Here is a 16,578-nt window from a genome sequence, read left to right as displayed (position 1 = left end):
GCTGATTAGTACATTTATTATGCGTGCCTTGTTCTCATTATAAGCCTGCAGAATTGTGATAATGTTTACTTGCATTATGTTGTCATTTTTCTGCACTGGCACTTAATTGAAAGTAAAAAACCCCATATTGCTCGGTGACTTTGAACCGTTCTGTGATGACTACTACAATTGATGTTTTCACGCTGTGTTGAGTTCACACGCTCCTTTCCGCGTCTCCGGAGCAACATCAACTGCTGGCTCGCGTCTCTTCCGTTTTGACTCCAGCGCGCCCTGGGGATCGGGTGCTGCCGCAGCCAGGAACCGATCACCTCCCGGGGTCAGAGGCGAGAAGACAGGGAGTCAAGGAGTTTTGAAAATCACGGAGGCAAGAGCCGACTGGCCCCGTGGGAACGCCAGAAACACTCACGTCTGGTTTGGAGGGAAAAAAGGAACTTCAAATCTCTGTCTTGTCCTGTTTATTTTTTCTCTCATATGTCCTTTACTCTTTGTTTCCTTTAGTTGCATGTTCTGTCCTTTTGCTGCTTGATGCACCAGCTCCTCCTTCCATGTCCTCCAGCGTCATTTATTTTATTATTGTAAAGGGCAACGTCCACTAAAGATGTCTCTCTCTTCTTCGTTTTCAGCCGCTTGTTACAATTTCCTTTCATTCACTGTGACACAACAATCAGAAAATAAAAATTCACTTGCTTTCTTTTTCTATTTTTCTCTCTCCAGTTATGTTTTTCAGACCTTCGTTTTCTCCTTTTTTTTTGCAGCAAGGTCAGGGGAAACACACACACACACACATTTTCAGGAGACGCACAAAAATAAACAGACCTTGGCAGGGGTGTGTATCCAGATGGCAGCGTTGAAGAGGACATGGTCACAGAGCTGTTTGAGGAGGGGCGCTCCATGAGGTAAACCATCCAGATACTTGGCGAAGGACAGGAACTGTTCGAGCACCGCCCGGGTGATATGGACCCGTGACGACTGGACGAAGGAGAGAAAAGGGAAGTTGGGATTTAACCGGACAGAATAGTCATATGCAAACCCCATGTTTTCTTACCAATAAATACATTTCTGTCCTAAAATTTTAAAGTGCAACACAGGTGCATCCACAGAGTTCAATAAATACATAGTTGTTATGGTTGAACGTTGACATTTTAGTGACATACGACCAAATCAAAGGGAAAAAAATGGTCTTCCCACATTGAGAAACCCCTTTTTCTTAATACTTTCCCCAAATAGCAATTAGAAAAGATAAACTAATTACAGGTTTCATGTCTGTTCCCTTGTCAGTCTACAGCACAGGTGGTGCAACCCTGGATGCATCCAGTCTCCTGCTGCTATATGGTTTTATTCGCTTAATCTTAGCTACCTAAGCCTGCAGTTATGGCAGGTGTCAAAAACGTAATTTACACCAACAGTCACGTGTAACGACACATGAACGCACCTCCTTTTTCCCTTCACCTCCTCTTTGTAAATGCGTGCTTGTGAAACTCAAAAGCTGGACGAGGTATAACTAAAGCAATCTAATGCGTCCTGTGATAAAACCTACGCTTCCTAAAGGACATTTACTGTTTGGTTTCGTTGAGACCGCAAAGGGCATCAAACTTGATGTAAATGGATTGGACAAAATAAGAGAAACATCTGCCAGTATAGGTGTACCGAATAACAAAAAGCGCAGCAGATAAGCACACAGTGTACAGTATGTAGCTACCTAGCGGAGTGCACTCTCTTTCTTTACCCAGCAACAAATAAACATGCAGCACAAACTCTTCAGTGTTGAGGCCTTGTTACTGACCTTCTCAAGCAGGTATCCAATCACCAGGAAGCCCTTGCCTCCCAGCATCTGCTCCTGCATGGCCACCGAGCTTTTCAGCAGCTCCACCAGGAATGCCAGCAGGGTAGCACTGCAAAAATACACACAGGAGGCAAGAAAAGCTTCTACGTGTCCTCTCGACTTTTCACATCCACTTTCTCCGTCATTTATTTTTAATTAACATTTCGCATTTCTTATCTCCCTGATGACATTTGATAAATAATCCCGATGCTGGAGATGCGGCCTGGAACATAAGTGCATTAAGTCTCGTGTGATGGAGTGGAATCAGGACGATCTCGGAATAAAGGGGGAAAAAAAAAAATCTAAAAATCACTCACCGCTGCTGGGAAAACAGCCTTCTTCCTTTCCCACTTACCTCCCCTGCTCTGTATAATGACCTTATTTTGTACCCTGCAGCGTAATTGCCCAAGTTTAGCATTTCAAACGGAAGATAATTCTGACACATAGGAGATCCATCTTTATTTTAATGCCGCTCATTAGCGTTTGTTTTGGTCCCTATTCAGGGTCAGCTGAAGTAGGTATTGCAATTAAACAATTTATTTAATGCACTAGACGTCATTTACTCTTCAGGCGGCCGTTGAGCGCCGTTCAGTTTCGCTGACCACTCACCAAACTGTGGTGTCCACGCTGCTGTCATTGAGCTGTTTGTAGTCCAGCTGAGCGAACAGAGGGAACAGGACCTGGATGCCTCCTATAGAGTGGATGGCACTGTGGATGGAGTGGGTAACGATGGCCTTCACATCCTGTGGGTTGAACAGATAGGGACTGTTAGTGCTGACACGGTGTTATTCTGTAGGTATGCACTGCTATTAAAAAGCAGACAGACTAAATGAGGCTTGAAGCCTGCATTTTCAACCCTGAGTTCACCATGCCGTAAGTACTGTTCTGTACTGGTTTCATTCAAACATGCTGATTTTATGTATTTTAAGTTTTATATATTTGTGAAAAATATTACTTCAAATTTCTAAGGGGGAAAAAAAAAACCCAAAGCAAAATCATCTTACAATCTCCCAAATTTCCACTGGGATTTAAATGGAACTCCTGAAGAAGGTTACCACAATCTCTAATAACTAAAATAACTAGGTGACTAAAAGACAATATGACTAAAGTGCTCATGTATTTTTCACACACCGGGCGAAAATTCTTAGAAATTAGATACAAATAAAAAAACACCATCAGCAAAGCCCCTCTAACCTTGAAAGAAGGACGCTTTCAAAGACACTCGCTAAAAGCAATATCCAGCTCAGAGGGCTAAAATAACAGCTGAGACATGCAGTAAACTGTGAGCTTCGTGGTATTTACTCCAGGGCGCAGTAGCGACGGTCTTTCATAAGTTGCATTTTGTATTTTATTTTTTTTTAAATAATATATAGCATCCTTCTGTGGTGCGCTTTATATTTACAGGGCGCCAAGCAAGGTTAATACTGGTGATGTTTCATAAATACATTCGAGAATCAGCCTATGACAAACTATCCTGACAATCAAACTTTAAATTAAGAGGCGGTGATTTACAGATCTGGAACCAGACTCCGTCATGAACGCAGACTCGGAGGAACCAAGCCAAGCTGACCTGTAGCATGAGGGCGTGCGGTGAGTGGACGAAGATGGAAGGGTTTTCCCTGGGCGACGACTCCAGGCAGAGCTGCGCGTCCGTTGCCTTGGCGTTGTAGGTGAAGGAGATGGAGCTGGCCAGCTTCCCGTCGTACAGCACCTGCTTGTGGTGCTCGGCCAGGTGGATGTCACTCTCCGACTTGAACTTGAACGTGCTCTGCGGCGGCGTGCGGAGGGGGGGGGGGGGGGGGGGGGGAGAGGAAGAAGATGTCAAGCGTCAAACTTTTAATCAGAGAGACAAATGGCTCGTCCGGAGACGAGAGACAGGGGTGAGTGTTTCTCTGTGCTCAACGCACAAAATGGAGTCTGCTTAATTGCAGCATGAGCCGTGTGTAAACAACACAGCATTAGCTTAATGAACACAGTGCTAACCCGGGCGCTAATTCAATTAGCCTAGAATAAGAGATGGAGAGGGGGAGCGGATGTGTGGGAGAGAAGCACTCCGAGATCCAAATTTATCTCTTGCTCTTTGTAGTCTACCAACAAAAACACACAGAAGAGAAGAGACGCGCTCATGTTGTGCAGTTTGTGCACATTAGATTATAAAAATACAATGTTTTTCTTGAGCTCTTAAGTCTTTTAAAAGGTAATTCTTAAATATTTTGAGAATTCATGAAATTAACCCAGACCTGCAAGGCACATTTACACGAGGACACTCCTTAACTATCTTAACAGAAGCTGCAAGAGATGTCTGCAGATAAATAAATTGCAGGTTGCACATCGAATGTCCATATCTCTGTCTATATCTGTCTGCGCAGGTTCTTTGGGTCCACGTATCCCGCAGCAGCGCAGCTACACACAAGGAGCCTCACAGAAGAAAGGCCAGCGAGTTGCTCTGCTGCTCCCTCGCAGCAGCTCCAGGCGGGGGCCGCTCGAGCCTTAAAGCGGCCTGTCCCCAGGTGCCTCGCTCAGCCTAACTGCAGCAGGAAAGCCCAGGGCCTCTCGCAGACCTGCAGGCCCGTCTTGTTCTAAACCTTTCATCTGAGGTCTAGTGTACAAAATGCGCCCCGAGCAGTTTTAACCATGCAGCGCAAAATGAAACATCCTTATCTCTATCCAAGGGCTCGGTAGAAAAGCGCAGTATTTCACAGATTTTGCTTGTATTAATGGATAAAGGGGAGCTGATGGAGACCACTAATCTGCATCTAAAGCCACTTTCCATTGACACATTCATCGCAGCAACTAGTGGTAATTACAGCATGTTTATGTTTATAATTTCTGACTTTAGAATATATGTGAAAATCTAAGAGCCGACGTCCGACAGTTAAAACCTTCCTCTATTAACCAGCTGTGTTAAAAGTCTCATCCGTTAAAAGTAACCTAGAATACTGCAGCCGTGTGCAGGGGTAATCAATCACAAACACAAATAAATCGCTCTTCGGTTTGAAGGTTAGTGGGCCCTCTGGACAAAAAAAAAAAGTGCGTATAGCCCGAATGTGAAATTAATACGCTTATTAAGATGCACATTTCTGCAGAGTAAGCCCATTTATTGTGCCGCACTTATGAATGTGTATAGCGCATGCATTAGTGTGGCTCTTGTAGTTATATTGCCATGGCAAACGAGGGACTCAAGTAGCTGAAAGTGTAAAAAAAAAAAAAAAAAAGCTTTGCTGACTCTTTAAAGCACTATGGGATGCACGGGAAGGTTCAACAGGTGGACGGAGGAACATGCAAGTGGAAAAGTGGAAGTGGAAATGTTTACATGTGTAAATCCCCGCTCTTAAAGACATATGTGTCGCTCACGGACACACGGGGATGAAAGCTTCGGCTCTCGCCTTTCTCACACCTGACAGCTGCAGATACGACACTGGCCTGCAGTGATAACAGCACACGCACACACACATATAATCCATTCAGCTAAGCCAACATCTCCAGACAGTTTGCTGAATGGGAGCCAAACCTCCGAAATGAGATTTTCAGCATTTGACAGAAATGTTCAAAAACTGACAATGACGAAATAAGTAATGGCTTTAATGAAACAGAAATTTAAAGCTGGACGTCTTGTGAAGTTTTCAAATACCAGCTGCGGATTTGAAAGTTTAAATTTCATTACTGACGCAAAAAAAAAAAAAAAAAACCCTGTCACTTGTAGCTGAGCCCTATAAAAATCTGTTTTAGAAATATAAAATTCTCTAAAGAAAACGCATCTTTCATCGTAGACATATAGAAACCTGACAAATAAACACAAGACACATGAACACAAAAAAAAACGCACAAAGGCATACAATACAGGTGTCCAGATACACTTGCATGGTTCATTAATTACGCCGTGGCCAGATTGTTGGCAGTGCTCTGCACTGAGGACATCTGGACCCCTGATGAAGAGTGCTACCGGCAACACACTCTGCAACACGTGAGTGACAGGACGTATACAGAACACACACACATTACAACACTGGAGCTTTTTTTTTTCCCCCCTACCCCAGTCCACACAGAAAAACAAGACGTTATGTTCTGTCTTCTCCCATCATTAGGAGCATGGAGGCGCTGAACTGCGCACTCACAGAGAACCGCAGTACACACACTCTGTCGGCCGTCGCAAGCCACGTCAACATCACGAGCATCCTCGCTGCGCTGACGGCTTGTTTAGCCGAGCAAATAGAGTGTCTGCCTGCTTTTTTTTTGCTCCTCGTTACTGTAAAGGAACACTGACAGTGGCTGAGACCAAGAGGTATATACCGCTCACTGATACAGTTCTCCTCCACCGATCAAGCTACACCCAAGGAGCAGCTTGTCATAAACACGCATCATCATCCGCACGAAGCCACGAGAACAAGAGCGGGGCCTATCCTCGCATCAAGACAGGAAGCTGCGCGATGCAAACCGAGTCCCACTGGTGTACTCCTCTAGCCGACCGAAAAACCCACGCACTGATCATTACAACACCAGCGCCGAGGCCAACGGCCTTGAACCAACTGAGCCATTTAATGGTCTCTTCTGGGCATCTGAGAAGCCCGTTCTGCGTCATGCAGAGAGGCAATCATCTGACTGATCAGCCTCAGGAAACTGTGGGCTGTGACAGAGCGAGAAATCAGTATTCATGGCAGAGAATCAGCAAACCCCAAGCACGTGATTATTAGGAGGTACATATGAGGAGCCTGGTCTGTGAATGGCTGTCTTACATGAAGCGATAGAGACGGTTTAGGGGCAATTAAGGGAGAAAGAGATAAGATAAAAAGGTCTACTTCACTCATTATACGAGTACTCGGCATGTTATCAACATGTTTCTCCACCAGTGTCAAGCCTTGGTAATTAAAGCACATTTCTGACTCAGTAAATGCTCTTTCGAAAGGAACCGGCTGAAATACAAGCAGCTGTTGCACATCAGCAGCTTTGCATTCGTGCCGTCTCGTGGCACTGAAATCTTGACAGCTTTGGACACCTTCTTAAACAAGCTGTAAGTGGCCTGAGGCGTGCAAGTAAGCCAAAACAAGAAGCAGACAGCTGGCAAGGTGTTGTGACATCTCAGCTGTCACCGATAGCCAGGCCGAAAGGCAGCGATGCTGTTTTCTGTCTCAACGCTCACTACCCAGCGTCGTGAAACTTCATTTGAAATATGTTTATTGCCATAAAAATGCAAAGTTCTGGGTTTTGCCATTGGTACCCAGCGAATGCTTTGTAAAATTTTAGTTGTGGGCTTTTAATCTTTATCTTCTTCATCTGTTTTACCTTTACATAGTGATTTCCTTTGTTTGTGAGGACTGAGGGCAACATATGCACACATAGGTAGTATGTACAAATTCCATGTGTGCATGGCAACTAAAGCTTATTTGATTTGATATGGTGCGTATCCATCTAAGACCATGTGGGACGTTTTCCTTTTGAATCAGATCCAGCGTAAGAACACTTTTCCAAAAAGCCTCAGGTTTTAGCCGGTTGTTTTTGAACGACGCTTAAGTTTTACAATGCTTTTTTAGAGGGCGCTTTAGGTCTTAAAATAGTTATAGAGTGTGGGAAGACAAATCTAGGCAGGCAAATGTCTGTGAAGATTCTCTGTTATCCGGGTCATGCTTTATTTAAAAAACAAAGCTAAAAAAAGTGGACTTTTGGAGTTTCACCGTTCATCCAAGTGGCTTCTTCGGTTCCAAATTAATTTTGAAATTCAGAAATGACGAAGCCGCTTGGATGCCTTTGTTTTAGCTTTACACAGGCAGTCAAACACTCCTCTAGTAAAGACTGAGCCCCTCGCACAAAACGAAACATGCTTTATCAAAGCGCATGGTAGATGACTCCAGTGAAGACAGCCCTACTGTCGAAAACTTGCTTTCAGACAGTAAAATCAGATGCTTCTAGGTTATGAGTTTTACATTTTTATTAGCTTTCTACCAATTTGTTGTTGAAATGTGTGCAAATACAAGGACTTATATCTATTTTTTTTGTTGTTGATGTTGATGTTGATGTTTGCTTCAGTCTTAATAAAGAACTCGTACAACCAAGCAGATTAGTAAACAGCAGCAAAAGTCAACAGTAATCCTTAAATACATAGTGACAATGTTATGCAAAGGTACACCTATGTTTTGTCATATAAAATAGTTATCTCTTGCTCCAGCATTAACAATCTAAATGACATCAAGGACCTTAAGCTACCAACCACACTGCTGCCAATCAGGGAACCCATGACCTTTGAGTCTAGTAACAGGAAATACAGATAACAAATACCTGGGCTCAGGTTTCCTATTCTGTTCACCAGCCAGACCAACTTTTTAACTTAAGAGTGTTAACCAAACAGCTAATACTACGTTAACAGCTTAAAACTAGGAATTATAGTAGAGCACTCCACCTCTTGCGCTATCCATACCGAGTATCTAGTATTTGCCAACAGATCCTGCAGATTTGTAGATAAAGTGTCTGCAGATATTTTTGCATTTCAAAATGCAACAATGGCTTCTACAACTCATGGCCAACAATGGGAACAATCACACTGCAACCCTCAGGTGGCCAAGATATTCTACCTGCTAAAAAAAAAATTACACTGAACCCTGAAGCACTGCTGAGAATACAGAGAATGCGCAGTACAGTGGGAGACAGTATTCGGTCGCTGTCTTACCTTGTATCCCGGGCCAAGTTGATGAATAGCAAAGATCTGAGCTGGGTTGAGAGCTTCACTGAAAACGTAAATAGCTCCAAGCTGACCACAAAACACTCTGTTTGCATCTGCCGTCTCTGACGAACCCAGGAAACATTTGTCATAGCTCTGGAAAAAAGAGAAGGAACAGAATATAAAAAATTAGCTATCATATAAAATATTTAAAGTGTTTTGATGGAGTTTAAGATGATCCATGCTTTTTTGGAAGATATATTGGTAATTTTGCACACATGTTCTGAATTAATCCTAGCTTTATTGACAGTGTTGCTTAACTTAATGTATACCAGCAGCACCCATATCTCCCTTACAGGTTGTGTGGTTATGCTTTTTGAGCTTGTAAATCCGTAAAGGTACAAAGGCTGAGGTCCACGCCAAAGAAAAGTATGCTAATGAACTGTCTAAAGTGCCTTTTTTTTGCAGTTCAGCATTTTCATCACCGTGTTAAATTACTGCATAATGTGTGCCTACTGATAGTTTGCCAAGACGCTTTAGCAGGTAGACCAGAAACAACAGGCCAACCGACCAATCAGAGCATACCGGGCCTTTTGGAAGGGGATTCTTAAAGAGACAGTAACTAAAATGGAGCGTTCCAGAGAGATGGTGAAGAAAGGTGCCACAACAATAAACAGCACAAGAAACATAATGTGTTATTTGAACATTAAAGCATGTGACATATTCTAGAACTTGTAACTGAGTACGATATGGCTTCTTTAATGTTTTCAGTTTCAAGACATTTTAACACATTTGGAAAAAAAAAGTGTTTAAACATGCTTTTTACATTGTAAGACATCTCCACAGTTAAAGGGAAATCACTGTTGTTTACAACCTGGACCTTATTTCTGGCATAAAATACGATCGTTTACTCACCCATATAACTTTGGTGTCATTTGGAGTCGTTCGGAAGATATTTAGATCCAGCGGAGCGCCACGTATATCCATATAGTGGGAGTGACTGGGGCACCGAAACGCAGCCTCTAAATAACACATTATCTGCCGCGAAACTTGTTCATTTCACCAATAGTTTGTTATGATACACTAGTGCTATTCCCTGTTGAGATCCGCTGGATCTAAATATCTTCCGAACGACTCCAATTGAAACCAAAGTTACATGGGTGAGTAAACGATCATATTTTATGCCAGAAATAAGGTCCAGGTTGTAAAAAAATGTAGTTCCCCTTTAAGCTAGTGTTCCTATTTTAGTCTCTGATTAAGGTAATGGCCTTTTGCAGTGATAAATACAGTATCTGGTGAAAAACAGATGGACTTTTGATAGATGCCAGTTTCTAATCACATCTTCCAACGTTGCTATCACCTGCTACTGCATTTTTGTTCCTCTGTCCACTGGCCTTTCATCAGCTGCATCCCTCTGATACCCTTTATCACGATCAGATCTTTACCCTTCCGCTTCGTCAAAATGATGTCATACATTTTATCGTCAGCCCTTAGGGCAAAACAAAGACTGATAGCATCAACACATTTTGAGACCTGTTCTTTCACTTCTGACGAGTCTTTTCTCGAGCTTTATGAACTGTAATACATTTTACCTCAAGGCTAGGCAATTTCTAACAAAGAATATTACCAGCCTTCAGTAACTGCAGCAATGTCAAGAGCCAACCAGGAAAGAGGTGTAATGAGGCCTGTGCTGCCACTGAGAGGTCACGCTACCTGTACCTGGCTAAATGGAAAAAGTTGGAAGTTGGAGTTTGGGTGAGCGATGCTGGAAAGGGGCCCAAGGGCAACTCTGCCCCTGCTGACAAATGCAAAGGGCAAACCTCCAACGTTTGCCAGTATCATAGTAGGAGGGAAGTGCAAAGCAGAGCCAGACAAATACCAGATTACTGCTACAGAAGTCCTTGTTTGGATTTATAGAAAAAAACATATATAATTAAATTTAATATATCATTAAATCAAGCCCCTTACATCGTTGGTGTTGACATGCCAGGCCATATCACCGTAGGAGACCAGTTGACCGTTGACATAGCAACGGATCTCGGAGTTCCTCCAGCGGTTGTAGATGTGGACGATGCTGATCATGTACCACTGAAAAACACAATAACACATTGAGAAACAGACCAGATGACGAATAAAAACAAAGCAGCAACAGTGTAGTAAAGTTTTCCCTTTGGCCTCATTTGAACAGCAGAGGTGGGACCAACCTCACGTTTCCAATTTCCTGCTAATTATGTTATATATCGTTTCCCTGTTGAACATTGTTTACTTTGCCTCACAGTTTCTGATATGGTTGATGTTCTTCTAATTTATTTCCCGCCCTGGCTCTGCTGGTGGCCAAATGCATCGTATTCACTGAACTACTGTAAACGCAAACCTGTCGAAGCCTGTGGTGAGCACTTGTTATTTAATAACAAGCATAAACTATTGGAGAATATTGACGCTGAGCCCCCCTGCTGAGTGATAATTAATTTTTGATTTTTGATGTGAGAAACCTCCCTCTAACGGACTTGCATTGTAACTCTCCATAGGAGGTTTAGCTCCTAACACAAATGATTACAATGTGCTGAATTCTTTCGCTCCCTTGGCTCACCTTAATATTGTATAGCAACAGAAGTGTGTGCATGTGTTGTATGTGTGGTTGTATATATCTTGATTAGAAAGTCTTCCCTGGTGATAATACGCTCAGGTTCCCTTGAAGGTTAGATGGTTAATGGGGAGCAGGTCTGCAGGGGTTTTGCCACTGCATGCATAGCTGCAGAGTGGACAGTACCACGCGAGCAGTGAGCAAGCGTTCACTCTCCCGCGCACGCATTAACACACAGCAGACAAAATGACGTGAGACACGGTGACTTATAAATTGATCAAATGGAACCACTGGGAACTTTGTGAGGCAGCGGAGGGATTCCACTGGGTCAGCAAAATACGGCAGAAGGCCATCTCATCAAGCGGGTGTGTGTTTGTTTACGTGCGCGCGCAAGGGTTTGTGTGTAGGACGGTAGCAAAATGCTGACCGTGCGGTAGAGGGGCAGTGTGCAGGTCTTAATTGACAGACCTTATCTAAACTCATCAACATTCCCTGTGAGTGCGAGGGGAGATAAAGGAAGTAGCTGCACGCTCCCTATGCTGTCTCATCTAACAAGTGGCACAGGATTTCCAAACTGTGTGTGTGTGTGTGTGTTTTCGTACCTTGCGGGGTTGGAAATCGTATTTCACACAGTGCTGGAAGCCTTTTCCCTTTGACTTCAACGATGTCACGATCAGACAGTTCCCCACAAAGTGAGCAGAGTAACCTATTCCTTTACTGGTGCGAAAACTGCAAAAGCATCACAAAGAGTTACGATCATTTCAGTTATGCAGTCAAGGTCTGTGTTTGAAAAACAACCTTTTCAGTCAGGGCTAAATTAAAATAATTTGGGGCACTATTTAATTAACGGTGCGACATTTGAGTTTGTGTCACAACATCACACATTAAGCCTGAAATCCTCTTGACTACGGTGAAACTGGAAAAGGACATTTTTCACAGGTGAAACTGCACCAAGATAAATCCTGCCTGCTACAAGTGCAGCTGGGCGCCTTTCACACTCACGCATCATGTTATTTAAGCCAGAACCAGTCACAAAAAGCAGGATTTTAAAGTAATTTATTTGTCGAAGCAGCACCAGGGGTCCCAGATCCCTGGTTTGTGAGAAACACCTCTAATCCCCCTTCCCTCCATTTCTTTCCCCATCATATTTCTCTTCACACGCTCGTAACCTCCGCGTAAAAACCCAGCCTCACAGCTAAGCTGCTCCATGAAACAACAAGACACTTTGCACCTCTAAAACAGACCCAGAAGGATCTCACACACGGTGGAGCCAGAAAACAGATATAAATCCCTCTCAAGTGGATCCACGGTACACATCAGGAGCGTGTGTAGTGTGTTATCGTGGCCTTTGTTATCCGCAGCTGTGGAGGCCTGTATCAGACAGGCGGCTGGAGTAGCAGCTGCATCTGGGGGAGGATGATAAGACCCGGGCCAGAGGAGAGGAAGACACCCTCCCTCTCTACCACCTTACCATGACAACCTGACTAACGGTTGCTAAGGAAACAGGATTACATCCTAACACTTTTCATGATTAGAGCTCAACTCGGCGATGGTATCTGAAGAATACATGGATGCACGTCCTCCTCCCTGCAGATGACCAGATCCCGGATTCTCTAGCAAGACCTTCTCGCCCTGTAGTGAATCAGAGTTTGACTCTGAGAGGTGAAGGGAGGACGCCAGTAGTTAGCATCACAAAGTGAAGAGGTGGAGGGAAGAAGCCAGGCAGTAGAGGAGTAGAGGAGTTCAATTAAATAAAAGGTCAAAGCTAATGAAGCTTCATAGTGGCTAACGGCTTGCACTTACGCCACTAACTGTGAGGCCAGCGACGTCCAGAGATGCACGGCGAGCAGAGGCTTCCACCCAACAGCGCATTCGTAATGGAGCGCCGTGGCATTTAAAGTTATGTTCTAATTCATTATCTGTTTATCAGCTTCCTGTCCATGTCATCCGGTGTGATGAGCTAAGTGTTTATCATCGGCAGTGCTTCAGAACAGAACAGAAACGTCATTGTTCGTGGAAAAGTTGCAGAAAATGATTTGCTGCTTCGCTTGGTTTTATAAAAAGAAATATGCTGAATTTAAGGGATCCTTATTGGCAGGAATGGAACACGGCAGTATGCATACTAATGTTTCCATTAGTGTGTAATCACCACAATTTATGAACTGTTGCGTCTCTGTTTAGCTTAGAAGGAGTCCTTTGAATCTACACAGGGAGCATGTGCCCTTCCACTGAGCCTGCCATGTTGCACCGGCATGTTTCTAAAGTAGCCCAGAACCGCACACAATCTAGAGACAGCCTTTTGTATTTTTAGCAGCCAGGTTCCTCCGTGTGATTGGAAAAGGAGGGGTGAGGCAGGGCTAGTCAGCTGGCTGCAACCTCACTGCTACATGTCATTAAATCCTACACACTGGTCCTTTAATATTATTGTAAACTGAATATGCCTGGGTCCTGCCTCGCTGCTTAAAGAAAACAAGCAACTCAAAGGCTTTATCTCTGGCAAACGTTAAGATAAAAACAATAAAACTTAACTGACACGTTCAACATTATTGAAAACAGTCAATCACTGCACTTTTTTTTGCCAGGCCTATCACCTTTTCCTTACGTCCACCATCAGCAAAAAAAACATAAACTCGTTCACTCGTTCCCCCTAGATAGCAAATCTCTTATTCATAGCAATCCTGCCGAGTGAAAGCATCTAGAAGCACGGAGTAAAATAGCACATGACCATTTGTTCACCTACACTCTGCAGCGCTGACACCAAGTGTGGGAGATTATAAGGCCCGAGCAAAAAGCCTGCAGTCTATTAAGTGCCTTCTCATGCTGTGATTAAGTGCGCCACACTCTCCTTCAGACTGCGTCATCTGTGTTCACTTCAGTTAGTTTCTCCTTACTCTAACCACAATGCCTTTTGACAACCAGGAGGAACGGGCCCCGGATGGCTTTATTCTTTGCACATGCTGCACTTCTTACACAAAACGTTAAAGTGGTGTTGAGTAAAGGACGGGTGGCGATAGAGTGCATCGTTTACAGTCACACTCACCCCCCCGCATGACTGGTGAAAAATAGAAAATGGAAAGTCTACAAAGAAAAAAACTTCCTTTGTGATCCTGAAGGACTGACATAAAAAAAAAAAAACCCTGATGTACGTATATCACTGATGTTTCAGATTCCTTTTGTTCAGTTGCAGTCCTCTGTAACTGTGCTCGCAAAAATATCTTTGTGATGACATTAGGTCATCGGAACGGGCGAAGAAATTAAAGATTCATGTATAGAAATACCAAGGAGTGTTATTTTCAAGTCGAATAATATATATTTTATAGTTATAGTTCGGATTAATGGTGTTCTACTTACCAATAGAGGTATGGCTTGTCTTTGTCAACATTGATGTTGTTGAGTGGATCCTGTCTGAACCAGGTGTTGATGGTGAATCCGTTCTGGTACGGCCATTTGGCAATCGGTGGCAACGCAATAGCCTTTAGGAGGATACACACACACATGAGAGGAGCTCTAGCCAATGTTTATAGTAATCAATGTGGCACTCAGTTAACCATTCAACTCCATACAGGGAAGCGAAGTGCTCATTAAGATGCACTGATTGCAAAGAAACATAGCACGAGGAGCTCTTAAGTCATCTGGAAGTGGGAAGAATACATGTGAGTAATTGTTTGTGATGAAACGGCTTGTGCATAGTGGTCAGTCTCACCGCTGCACTGCGGCCAGGGAAGTTGAAGAAGGTGTCAGGGCCGTGTCTCTGAGGCATCTGGTTCAACACCGACAAGAGCTTGATGGCATGTCTCGGCTAGAGGAGAGGAGAGGAGAGGAGAGGAGAGGATAGGAGAGGAGAGGAGAGGAGAGGAGAGGGTTACAGAGAGTAATTGTCATTATTATGTGACAGATGCCGCCTATTAGGAGCATATGGGAGGAGAAAAAAAAAACATGGTGGGACATCACATCTCTACCACAACCCCACTGGATCAATAACTCTTCCATCACCTCCGCCCTCCCCCGACAACACCTCATCAATACCATGGCAACCCTGAATCGATCTGTCTCTGGAGAGGGCTGCTGGGGGGAGGAGAAATTGGAAAAGACAGGGAAACAGGGGTAAGGTGGATGGGCTGGTGATAGGTATTGGATGGAGAGAGAGAGAGAGAGAGAGAACTGGAGATACGGGACAGTGGTTTTGTTGTGAACCACTGATCAGTGACCAGAGGTTGTTGATGACGGTTGTCTTGGAGCTTGAGTAGAGGGGAGATTGACGCGAAGGGACAAGGTCATAATCGGCGAGCTAGGCACCACACACACACACTGTGCACCACACTAACCCTACAGTGAGCCTGGATGTTGGTGAGGAAGGTTTAGCCTTACAAAAATCCACCTGAGTAAACGAAGGCAAGTGACTGGAAGCTGGGCCAATCAGCGAACTCCAGGGAGCGGTTAAGATGACAACAACAAGAAGCAATGTGAGCTCAGTTTGTACTAAGCACTCCCTACTCCCAGCTCCTGAAGTCATCTCATTAACGAGTACCGACACTGTGGCTTTAAAAGTTAGCATGAATCAGCCAATTTCACAGCGAGATTTTATTATTTTTTTTCTGCTTTTATAGTTTACAAACCTGAAGCAGTCAAAAGAAGCTGTTGGTGATGCTTCAGTTATAGAGAAAACGTATTAATCAAGAGCTTCCAGTCACTTTAAAGCTTTTCAAGACTACACCTGCTGACAATAACAACAACCAAAGGAAATGACAAAGGCTTGTTTGGCCAACTGCGCTGGCAGGCGGTGGTGAAACAGTCTGACAGAAGGGAAGACGAAAGAAGTGAGCCCTCGAACACAGCTTTTAGTGCAGTGGAGCTGCTCGGCGATGATGGTGATAGAGAAAGAATGGGAGTATACTAAACTATACTGACTGCGTTTCAACCTTCACGCCTGATTAGGCCGGCGCTGTTTACTATTACTCCAACAAAAGTAACACAATCAATCATCTGCTACATTAATAAAGTCAATTACAAGAGTGAAAGAAAGAAAAAAAAAACACTGAATGTGAGTTAAATTGCCCTTGTCCTGACATACATTCACAAATCAATTCAAACACAGATACACACCCATCCTCTGTTCTTCTAGTCTATTAGCACAATCACCCCATTAAGAGGCATCTAAACTAATGACACAAAAAACTAACTCCAGCTGTATAATTAATCTAGCATGCAATAGATTAAGCTTCCACTACTATTAATTGTTGAATGAAATAATTCTGTGGCTTTTTTGAGTCGCGCAACAACAAAATGCTACTTTTAACAGTAAAAATATGTGAATAGCAGTGGTGAGTCGTCAGGGCCAGCAAAGCCTTCTCTGCTGGCCTAACTTTGTCAAAAATCGCAGACTTACATTTCAGTATTTTCCCATTAATCTTATTAACTTATTCCCAATAGCCTATTCTTTTCATTTTATGTCTGTCTCTCAGCTGCGGTGCGGTGCTGGCAGTGTAATTTTGCATTAGCGCTCCAATCGAATTTCACCCATCA

At 43.6% G+C, this 16,578-nt stretch overlaps 1 protein-coding gene across 2 annotated transcripts in view; it reads right to left on the bottom strand.

Moving 5' to 3' along the window:
• Positions 1–16,578, bottom strand: part of nbeaa (neurobeachin a) — a gene marked incomplete at its 5' end in the record, with an annotated part of 87,657 nt that overhangs the window by 40,220 nt on the left and 30,859 nt on the right. For both annotated transcript variants that reach the window (XM_084565401.1, XM_084565402.1), the window contains 9 exons: positions 817–969; positions 1,784–1,892; positions 2,432–2,565; positions 3,393–3,590; positions 8,481–8,627; positions 10,440–10,559; positions 11,658–11,784; positions 14,407–14,528; positions 14,759–14,854. In XM_084565401.1, the coding sequence (XP_084421527.1) occupies positions 817–969; positions 1,784–1,892; positions 2,432–2,565; positions 3,393–3,590; positions 8,481–8,627; positions 10,440–10,559; positions 11,658–11,784; positions 14,407–14,528; positions 14,759–14,854 (1,206 nt within the window). The remainder of the gene's footprint in view (positions 1–816; positions 970–1,783; positions 1,893–2,431; positions 2,566–3,392; positions 3,591–8,480; positions 8,628–10,439; positions 10,560–11,657; positions 11,785–14,406; positions 14,529–14,758; positions 14,855–16,578) is intronic.

Source organism: Chelon labrosus (genome assembly GCF_963514085.1).
Source record: "Chelon labrosus genome assembly, chromosome: 17".
Classification (NCBI taxonomy): Eukaryota; Metazoa; Chordata; class Actinopteri; order Mugiliformes; family Mugilidae; genus Chelon; species Chelon labrosus.
Note: the sequence above shows the minus strand (reverse complement) of the source record. Positions and strands in the feature narration are given on the sequence as shown.